The 11,350-nt window shown below is 49.8% G+C and overlaps 1 protein-coding gene across 1 annotated transcript in view; it reads right to left on the bottom strand.

The window, feature by feature from the left end:
* The window catches only part of ANKMY1 (ankyrin repeat and MYND domain containing 1), a 46,375-nt gene that overhangs the window by 17,149 nt on the left and 17,876 nt on the right, over positions 1 to 11,350 (bottom strand). The window contains exons 7-8 of the mRNA XM_032413180.1: positions 2,812 to 3,278; positions 230 to 401 (exon numbers count right to left, since the gene is read on the bottom strand). Coding sequence (XP_032269071.1) covers positions 230 to 401; positions 2,812 to 3,278 — 639 coding nt within the window. The remainder of the gene's footprint in view (positions 1 to 229; positions 402 to 2,811; positions 3,279 to 11,350) is intronic.

The following is an 11,350-nucleotide window of genomic DNA, read 5'->3' as shown; positions in this document are numbered from 1 at the left end:
CGCGCACGTGCGCACGCCCCTCCCCCGCCGCACGCACACGCCCCTCCCCCGCCGCACGCGCACGCGCCCCAACACAGCAAAGAGCCCGCGTTCACGTCGCCAGAGAAGACACAACACTGCGAGGACATGTCAAAACCAAGCGCTCTGACTTCTCGCCACTAATGAGCCCCCGTCAGCCCACCCCTCCCGCCTCTCCGGACCCCGCCCCACCCCCGCGGTGGGGTCCTACCTCAGCGGGGAGCTGGATGTCCGCCCTGGCCCTGTTCTCCAGCAGCAGCTTCACCCCGGCCACATCGCCGGCCTTCACGGCGAAGAACAGGGCCTGCATGGGCACGCGGCACAGGTTGGGGTCCGCGCCTCGGTGCAGCAGGAGCCTGATGCTCAGCCACCTGTTCCTGTGTCTGCAAGGATCAGTGTGACACAGTCACGGGCCGGAGGACAGGCACAGGACAGCACCCCGGTCAGCACCGGCGCTCCCTGGGGGAGGCGGCTCGGGAGCCCCAGCATTCATTCGGAGACCTCCCGGCCCTGCCCTGCGCCCGGGCAGCCCCCCATCGCCAAACCACCCTGGGCTGGCCAGCCCTGCCCTGCTCCAGCCTTGGGTGGTCGCTCAGCCTTGCTGAGGTCATCTGTGAGATGGGGCATGAGGTGGGGACTAGCCCTCCCCCCCGGGGTGGCCATGAAGTGACGACATAGAGCACCTAGTACACATAGGGCACGACATTGTACCCAGACAACACGCACACACGCGCACACGACACATGCACACCCATACGCACAGCCCACGTATACACATGCACACACGTACACTGCGCGCACACACATAACACCTGCACGCACACTGCATGCACACATACCCGTACAACACACACACATACCTACCACACACATGCACACGACACATATGCATACACATACAACACATATACGCATACACATGCACCACACATATATATATACACATGGAACACACACGCACACATGTAATACACTCACATATACCACATGCATACATATATGCACACAACACATACACACGCATGCACATCATGCAGATACATGTACATACACCCAACACATGCATATTCACACACACACACCATGCGTATCACACACGTGCATGTACCACACATACATACAATATACACAACACACGACCACGCCATACACACACACACACTCGTCCATGTGTGTGCACATACACACTGACACACACAGCTCTTATGAGGAGCACAGAGCCGGCATCAGTGGGGAAGCTTCGCCGAGACCCGACCGGCCAGGACGGCAGTCCCTCTGGGCAGGGAGTCAAGGTGATGAGCCAAGCAGGCTTTAAGAACGGTAAGAGAGCGGGAGGATGGAGGGTCTGGCCCGTTCTGCTGGCCCCACCGCCGGCGCAGCACCAGGTGGGCAGACAAGGAGGCAGTGGAGAGGCAGGGTCAGTCTACAGCAGCGGTTCTCAAACATCCTGCTCTTGGGACCCCTTTCTGCTCCTAACATCCTTCAAGGACCCCAAAGAGCTTTGTTTATGCAGGTTCCATCCATCCATGTCTACTGTATTACAATTAAAATGAGAAAAAAATTTTAAATACTAATACATTTAAAAAGTAACAATAAACCCATTGCATATTAACAAAAATAACGTATTTTTATAAAAAACGTGTACTTGGCTGCATCACCAGAATCCAGCACTGCGAGGGCTCCCAACCGTGCATGAGTCCGGGCCATCGGGACCTGGTCGCGCGGGAAGACCTGAGCTCTCCCCCACACTGACACGCATCGTTAGACGCGATGGGGGGGTGCACGGCCTCCAAAATGCCAGTTTCCACTCGAGACCCGAGACGCCGTCGCTGGCACGCACCCTGCCGGCTGCCCCCCTAAAGCGGGAGGCTCAGCGCTCGCACAGGGATGAGTGACCCTAGTGTGCCAGCTGGTCGTTCTCGCAAGGAAGAGCGGCGTCGCACAGGGGGACCACGGCAAGCACCCTTTGCAACGCGCGCTGTGGGAGAAGCGCTTTCCTCGAGAAAACCGTCCGACTGGTTTGGAGATGTGCTTCGGCGTCCCTCCCATCCGGTCACAGAGTAGTAGAAAGCCGTAAGCTCGGGGTCAAGATGTAATGACTGAGTAGCCTCTACTGCTTCACCGAGTGCATCCTCAGCGGAGCGCGTCCTCTTACGCGCGTGGGCCCAGGGAAGAGATGTGGTGGGGGTGTCACAGAGCGAAGCGGCAGGTGACGTCTGAGGATTGTTAGGAGGATCGTCTCCACCTACAGGCTCCCCGACAGGGTCTGGGACACCTGGGGCACGCTTTGAGAGGGCAGGGGGTGAGTGTGAGTGTGTGTGGAGGACAACGTGCAGGGTGTGTGGGCAGGGAGGGGTCAAGTGTGTGCAGATGAGTTGTGTAAGCAGGTGTGTGAGTGCATGTGTGAATGTGTCGGACAAGTGGGGGAGTGAGTGTGTGCAGGCAAGTGTGTGTGTGTGAGCATGTCCGTGGTATGTGTGTGTGCGTGTGTGTGAGCACCTGCATGGTGCCCCCCGCTCTGCGGCAGCCGGGGCACCCTCCCTGGATTCTCACTGCCACTGTCCCCCTGATGTCATAGCCAGGCCCCCAGCCCGGACACACAGCCACAGAGACGCCCCTGGAGGCCTGCGCAGGACGGGCCCCACGGCATCCCTGCGGGCTCGGGGGGTGTGGGACACGCACCTCCAGAAACGCTCCCTCCTGGCGGCCGGGGAAGTGATGCTGGCCCACTGAGCCTGAGCTCCACCCCTGAAAGTGACCCTCGGGCCCGACGCCCAGGCTCCAGCAACCTACTCGATCATGGCCAGCGCCATCTTCCTCATGGTGCCCTTTACTGAGCCGGTGGTGCTGAGTGAGGAGGCCTTCAGCATGCTGTAGGCCTGGGCGCTCTTCTGCAGGAGGTCCTGGGACAGTGTGATGGAGTAGTTGTGCACACAGATGCCAGACTCGAAGTTCGTCTCCTGGCTTCCCAGCGTGTGCCCGTCCAGACTCCCTGCCACGCGGTCCAGCCCCTTCTCCAGGTCGCTGACGCTGCCCCGCGGTGATAGACGGTCCCATTTCGGAGGGTTGCCCCCCAGGTCAGGGGACTCATGAGACAGCTGGGTGCCCGCAGAGAGGCCAACCTCCTCACCGCCCCACGCAGCCGACTTCTGCTCCTGGCTGCCTGGGGTGAGCACCAATTCCTCTAAATACACAGACTCCTTGGCCGCTTCGAGGAGTGAGAAGGCGTGGTTGGGATTTACTGGCATATTTGAAGCTTCCTTTGGAAAGTACCAAAAAAAGAAGGAAAATCATTAGAAGAGTCAGAGTGACAACCGCGTGAAGCTGACTTCTTTAGCGAGGACCAGCGCTCACGGCGGACAGCGATCTTCAGGCACCGAGGCTGACGACGCTAAAACACTTTGCAAAAGTCCAGGAAGGGAAGCAAACACCTCAGGCATCGCGTGGAAACCTGAGCCACACAGCAGCCACCAGCCACACGTGGCAATGGAGCTCTAAACCTGAGGCCCGTCCAGGTCCGGGGTGTGCGTGAGCAGACAAAGCAGAGCGTCCCCTGTCCTGATACTGATTTTACACACAGAGATAATCAATTGTGGATACACATGGTTAAATAAAATATACCATCAAAATTAATTCTACCTGTTGTACCTCTTTTTAATGTCGCTCCTAGAGACATTTATTTTTTTGAAGATTTTATTTGCGAGAGAGAGAGAGCATGCACAAGCAAGAGGAGGGGCAGAGGGAGAAGCGGACTCCCCGCAGAGCAGGGAGCCCGACGCGGGACTCGATCCCAGGACCCTGGGATCACGACCTGAGCCAAAGGCGGACGCTCCAGGGACTGAGACACCCAGGCGTCCCAACCCTAGAGACATTTAAATGACAGGACTGGCAATGTGGCTCGCACTACCTTCCTGCCCGCGATGCTGCCCTGCATGCCCCATTCACAGCCTCTGCTCTCCAAGTGTGGTCCCGGGGCCATCAGCCTGGCCAAGAATGCAGATTCTTGGGCCCCACCCAAGACCCTTAAGGCAGAAACACTGGGGGTTGGGGGGGCGCCTGGGTGGCTTAGTCGGTGAAGCATCTGCCTTCAGCTCAGATCATGAGCCCAGGGTCCTGGGATCAAGTCCCACATCAGGATCCTTGCTCAGCGGGGAGCCTGCTTCTCCCTCTGCCTCTCCCCTTGCTTGTGCTCTCTCTCTCTCTCTCTCTGATAAATAAATAAATCTTAAAAAAAAAAAAAAGGAAACGCTGGTGGTGGGGCTCAACTCTCTGTGATCCCCCCCCATAAGGGGTCAGATGGTAGACAAAGGGGACGAGGTGGCCCCAGAGCCCTCTGCCATGACTGTGCCCGGGCAATCTCGGGCGGCAGGTGGGGCGGCGGCTGTGTTCACAGCCTTGTGGGGGGGGTGCTCCCCGGACCGGTCCCTCCTCCCCCGCCACGCCACTCTGCAGGGGTGCGGGGAGGGGGGAGGGTGCGCTGCCCACATGGCAGCCCGGCTTCTCCTTTGACTCAGGACAGAGCGGGGCACCAGTCACAGGCTGAAGCAGCAAAAAATCTCAACCTTGTGTGGCGTGCAAACTCGTCTGGGTCTGGACTCATTTGACTCCATTCTAGATGTTGACGTGGGAACTTGGGGAAACTGCCCCTGATGGGATCCCCGAGGACTCAAAAACTTGCTGTTTAATTTTTCAGGTGAGATGTTGGCGTCTGTGGTGTGCTAAGAACCTGTCTTTAGAGAGGGGGGAAAGATGGCGGAGGAGTAGGGGACCCTATTTCAACTGGTCCCCGGAATTGAGCTGGATATCTACCAGACCACTCTGAGCACCCACGAAACCAGCCTGAGATGTAAGAAGATCTGGATCTCTACAAACAGAATATCGCAGGCGGTTGGTTTTGAGGTACGAAGTGGGGAGCCCTGATTCTGCGGGCAGATATCGGAGGATAAACGGAGGCGGGAGGGTGCCTGGCCGTGGGGATCCTACACCGCTGGTGAGTGACAGCCTCCCGCGCTGCGGAGGGGCACAGACTCGCAGACAGGTAGCGTCAGGAAAGGACTTTAGGGCAGCCCCCGGGGTGGAGGACCAGACCGGCGGGGTCACGCGCACGCGAACTGGGAGCGGCTGGCGGTTTTAGAAGCACAAAGGGCAGAGACGCGCCCCGACCTGGAGGCAGGACTGGGGGCGCTGCGGAGGGGCGCACAACCCAGGCCGCTGCAGTTTATAGCAGCACAGACAGAAACGGAGACGGTGTGGCCTGGAGAGCTCACTGAAGAACAGACTGCGGTCTCTCTGCTCTGAGGCAGAGGGTTGGAAACGGTCTCTTCTGCTCTGACTCGCGGAAGAGACGCGGAAAGCCGCCAGGGAAAGACGCCAGAGAACAAAAGCCCCAAAGACTGATTCCCATTGAGCCCCTCCCCCACCACAGGGGCGCAGGGCAACTCCGCCCCAACAGGGTTGCCTGAGAAACAGCGCGGCAGGCCCCTCCCGCAGAAGACAGGCTGGGAAAACAAGAGGCCAGCAACCCTAAGGTCCCAAGAAAACAGGTGCATCTTGCTTGGGTTCTGGTCAATAATTTGGACTCTATACATTCCCTCAAACACCCATCAACGGAATGACTAGGAGGAGGAGCCCCCAAAATAGAAAAGACTCAGAGATTATGACTTATGCTGCAGATTTACAAATGGATGCAGATATAACCAAGATGTCGGAGATGGAATTCAGGCTAGCAATTGTGAAGACAATGGCTAGAATGGAGAAATCAATGAATGGCAACATAGAGTCTCTAAGGGCAGAAATAAAAGGTGAATTGGCAGAACTTAAAAATGCTATCAATGAGATCCAATCCAATCTAGATAATCTAACAGCTAGGGTAAGTGAGGCAGAAGAACGATTAGTGACCTGAAGACAATTTAATAGATAAAAAGGGAAAAGAGGAGGCCAGGGAAAAACAACTCAGAATCCATGAAAATAGAATCAGAGAAATAAGTGACACCATGAGGTGTTCCAATGTCAGAATAATTGGAATCCCGGAGGGAGTGGAGAGAGAGAGAGGGCTAGAAGATATATTTGAGCAAATCATAGCTGAGAACTTCCCTGATCTGGGGAATGAAACAAACATTCGAGTCCTAGAGGCAGAGAGGACCCCTCCTAAGATCAAGGAAAACAGGCCAACACCCCGGCATGTAACAGTAAATCTCGCAAATCTTAGAACCAAGGAAACCATCTTAAGGGCAGTTAGGGGGAAGAGATTCCTTACATACAGAGGGAGGAACATCAGAATAACGTCAGACCTATCCACAGAGACCTGGCAAGCCAGAAAGGCCTGGCAAGACATATTCAGGGTACTAAATGAGAAGAACATGCAGCCAAGAATACTTTATCCAGCAAGGCTTTCATTTAGAATGGATGGAGAGATGCAGAGCTTCCACGACCGGCAGAAGTTAAAAGAATATGTGACCACTAAGCCCGCCCTGCAAGAAATATTAAGGGGTGTTCTATAAAAGGAGAAAGACCCCAAGAGTGATCTACAACAGAAATTTACAGGGACAATCTATAAAAACAACGTCTTCACAGGCAACATGATGACAATTAATTCATATCTTTCAATAATCACTCTCAACGTCAATGGCCTAAACGTTCCCATAAAACAGCCCAGGGTTGCAGATTGGATAAAAAGACAGGACCCATCCATATGCTGTCTACAAGAGATTCGTTTTGAACCTAAAGATACATCCGGACTGAAAGTGAAGGGATGGAGATCTATCTTCCATGCCAGCAGACCTCAAAAGAAAGCTGGGGTAGCAATTCTTATATCAGACAAATTAGATTTTAAACTAAAGTCTGTAATAAGAGACACAGAAGGACACTATATCATTCTTAAAGGGTCTATCCAACAAGAAGATCTAACAATTGTAAATATCTATGCCCCCAACATGGGAGCAGCCATATACATAAGCCAACTGTTAACCAAAATAAAGAGTCATATTGCTAACAATACGTTAATTGTAGGAGACCTCAATACTCCACTCTCAGCAATGGACAGATCATCTAAGCAGAAAATCAACAAGGAAACAAGAGCTTTGAATGATACATTGGACCAGATGGACCTCATAGATATTTACAGAACATTCCACCCTAAAACAACAGAATACTCATTCTTCTCGAGCGCACATGGAACTTTCTCCAGAATAGACCATATACTGGGTCACAAATCAGGTCTCAACCGATACCAAAAGATTGAGATTATTCCCTGCATATTCTCAGACCACAATGCTCTAAAACTGGAACTCAATCACAAGAAAAAATTTGGCAGAAATTCAAACACTTGGAAGCTAAAGACCACTCTGCTCAAGAATGTTTGGGTCAACCAAGAAATCAAAGAGGAACTTAAACAATTCATGGAAATCAATGAGAATGAAAACACATCGGTCCCAAACCTATGGGATACTGCAAAGGCGGTTCTAAGGGGGAAATACATAGCCATCCAAGCCTCACTCAAAAAAATAGAAAAATCCCGAATTCGCCAACTAACTCTACACCTTAAAGAACTAGAGAAAAAGCAACAAATGACGCCTAAGCCATGCTTTAGAAGAGAAATAATTAAAATTAGAGCAGAAAACAATGAATTAGAAACCAGAAACACAGTAGATCAGATCAATGAAACTAGAAGTTGATTCTTTGAAAGAATTAATAAGATTGATAAACCACTGGCCAGACTTACCCAAAAGAAGAGAGAAAGGACCCAAATTAATAAAATTATGAATGAAAGGGGAGAGATCATGACTAACACCAAGGAAATAGAAACAATTATTAGAAATTATTATCAACAAATATATGCCAACAAACTGAGCAATCTGGATGAAATGGAGGCCTTCCTGGAAACCTATAAGCTGCCAAGACTGAAACAGGAAGAAATTGACAACCTGAATAGGCCAATAACCAGTAACGAGATTGAAGCAGTGATCAAAAACCTCCCAAAAAACAAGAGTCCAGGGCCTGATGGATTCCCTGGGGAATTCTACCAAACATTCAAAGAAGAAATAATACCTATTCTACTGAAGCTGTTTCAAAAAAATAGAAACAGAAGGAAAACTTCCAAACTCATTCTATGAGGCCAGCATTACCTTAATCCCCAAACCAGGCAAAGACCCCATCAAAAAGGAGAATTTCAGACCGATATCCCTGATGAATATGGATTCCAAAATCCTCAACAAAATCCTAGCTAATAGGATCCAACAATACATTAAAAGGATCATCCACCACGACCAAGTGGGATTTATCCCCGGGATGCAAGGGTGGTTCAACATTCGCAAATCAATCAATGTGATAGAACACATTAATAAGAGGAGAGAGAAGAACCATATGGTCCTCTCAATTGATGCAGAAAAAGCATTTGACAAAATACAACATCCTTTCCTGATTAAAACTCTCCAGAATATAGGGATAGAGGGAACATTCCTCAAGCTCATAAAATCCATCTATGAAAAACTCACAGCGAATATCATCCTCAATGGGGAAAAGCTGAAAGCATTCCCTTAAGATCAGGAGCACGTCAAGGGTGCCCACTCTCACCACTGTTGTTCAATATAGTACTAGAAGTCCTAGCAACAGCAATCAGACAACAAAAAGAAATAAAAGGCATTCAAATTGGCAAAGAAGAAGTCAAACTCTCTCTTTTCGCAGACGACATGATACTTTATGTGGAAAACCCAAAAGACTCCACCCCCAAATTACTAGAACTCATACAGCAATTCAGTAATGTGGAAGGATACAAAATCAATGCACAGAAATCAGTTCCTTTCTTATACACTAACAACACAACTGTAGAAAGAGAAATTAAAGAAACGATTCCATTTACAATAGCACCAAAAACCATAAGATACCTCAGAATAAACCTAATGAAAGAGGTAAAGCATCTATACTCTAGGAACTACAGAACACTCATAAAAGAAATTGAAGAAGACACAAAAAGATGGAAAAATATCCCATGCTCATGGATCGGAAGAATAAACATTGTTAAAATGTCTATGCTACCCAGAGCAATCTATATCTACAATGCCATCCCGATCAAAATTCCAATAACATTTTTCAAAGTGCTGGAACAAACAATCCTAAAATTTGTATGGAATCAGAAAAGACCCCGAATCGCCAAGGAGATGTTGAAAAAGAAAAACAAAGCTGGGGGCATCACGTTGCCCGATTTCAAGCTCTATTACAAAGCAGTGATCACCAAGACAGCATGGTACTGGCACAAAAACAGACATACAGACCAATGGAACAGAACAGAGAACCCAGATATGGACCCTCAACTCTATGGTCAAATAATCTTTGACAAAGCAGGAAAAAACATGCAATGGAAAAAAGACAGTCTCTTCAATAAATGGTGCTAGGAAAATTGGACAGCCACATGCAGAAGAATGAAACTCGACCATTCTCTAACACCATTCACAAGGATAAACTCAAAGTGGATGAAAGACCTCAATGTGAGACAGGAATCCATCAAAATCCTAGAGGAGAACATAGGCAGTAACCTCTTTGACATCGCCCACAGCAACTTCTTTCAAGATGCATCTCCAAAAGCTAGTGAAACAAAAGCAAAAATGAACTTTTGGGACTTCATCAAGATAAAAATCTTCTGCACAGCAAAGGAAACAGTCAACAAAACAAAGAGGCAACCCACAGAATGGGAGAAGATATTTGCAAATGACACTACAGATAAAGGGCTGGTATCCAAGATCTATAAAGAACTTCTCAAATTCAACACCCAAAAAACAAATAAGTCAAGAAATGGGCAGAAGACATGAACAGACACTTCTCTGAAGAAGACATACAAATGGCTAACAGACACATGAAAAAATGTTCATCATCATTAGCCATCAGGGAAATCCAAATCAAAACCACACTGAGATACCACCTTACACCAGTTAGAATGGCAAAAATGGACAGGGAAAGAAACAACAAATGTTGGAGAGGTTGTGGAGAAAGGGGAACCCTCTTACACTGTTGGTGGGAATGCGAGTTGGTACAGCCACTTTGGAAAACAGTGTGGAGGTTCTTCAAAAATTTAAAAATAGAGCTACCCTATGACCCAGCAATTGCACTCCTGGGTATTTACCCCAAAGACACAGATGTAGTGCAAAGAAGGGCCATATGCACCCCAATGTTCATAGCAGCAATGTCCGCAAGAGCCAAACTGTGGAAAGAGCCGAGATGCCCTTCAATAGATGAATGGATAAAGAAGATGTGGTCCATATATACAATGGAATATTACTCAGCCATCAGAAAGGATGAATACCCAACTTTTACATCAACATGAATGGGACTGGAGGAGATTATGCTAAGTGAAATAAGTAAAGCAGAGAAAATCAATTATCATATGGTTTCACTTATTTGTGGAACATAAGGAATAACATGGAGGACATTAGGAAAAGGAAGGGAAAAATGCGGGGGGGAATTGGAGGGAGAGATGAACCATGAGAGACTATGGACTCTGAGAAACAAACAGGGTTTTAGAGGGGAGGGGGGAGTGGGGATTGGTTAGCCTGGTGATGGGCATTAAGGAGGGCATGTACTGCATGGAGCACTGGGTGTTATACGAAAACAATGGATCGTGGATCACCACATCAAAAACTAATGATGTATTGTACGGTGACTAACATAACATAATAAAATTAAAAAAAAAAAAAAAAAAAAAAAAAGAACCTGTCTTTAGGGGACGGCTCTGTGGCTGAAGCGCGATGATGTGGATGGAATTCGCCATAAACTGCGCACGGCGGGCGTGGGGATGTGGTGGGAGCGCCACCTGCCGGCAGCTGCTTAGTCGGGGGCGGTCCCCGCACGCGTCCCTGAACAGCCGTGTGTCTCGGAATGAGACATTCAAAAGAAAGGCAGAGGAGTGATTTTTACCAGTATTTTAAGTGTACAAATAAAACGCTTTCTGGGGCTCTTGCTGCCTTCACCAATAATGGATGAGGCTTCTTCCCCTAGAGCCAGGGTCCCCCAGAGACGCTGTGGGCCTGGAGAAGCTGTGGGGACAACACTCCCAACGAAGGGGTGACAGCACAGGACCTCTGTTCACACCATCACCTTTGAACTTGAAAGTCGTTGTTTCTGTACGTTAACAACTTCTGGCCAAGAAGGAGCATGTACTCACAAACCAGATACAAATGAATGGTGCCATAAAAGCAAAGGGACCTTACAGCTGGTTCTCAAACCCTCCACCTTCGACTTCCTGCAGGCTCCTCAGCTCCCGCCTCCTGGGAGATCTCTCCCTGCCGCCTGCACACAGGACCCACCCAGGGCAGCGGGGACCCGGTGTGCACCTGACCCCCCC

This window comes from Phoca vitulina, unplaced genomic scaffold (genome assembly GCF_004348235.1).
Source record: "Phoca vitulina isolate PV1807 unplaced genomic scaffold, GSC_HSeal_1.0 scaffold1, whole genome shotgun sequence".
Lineage (NCBI taxonomy): Eukaryota > Metazoa > Chordata > Mammalia > Carnivora > Phocidae > Phoca > Phoca vitulina.
The sequence above is the reverse complement of the archived record's forward strand: the minus strand, read 5'-3'. Positions and strand labels throughout refer to the sequence as shown.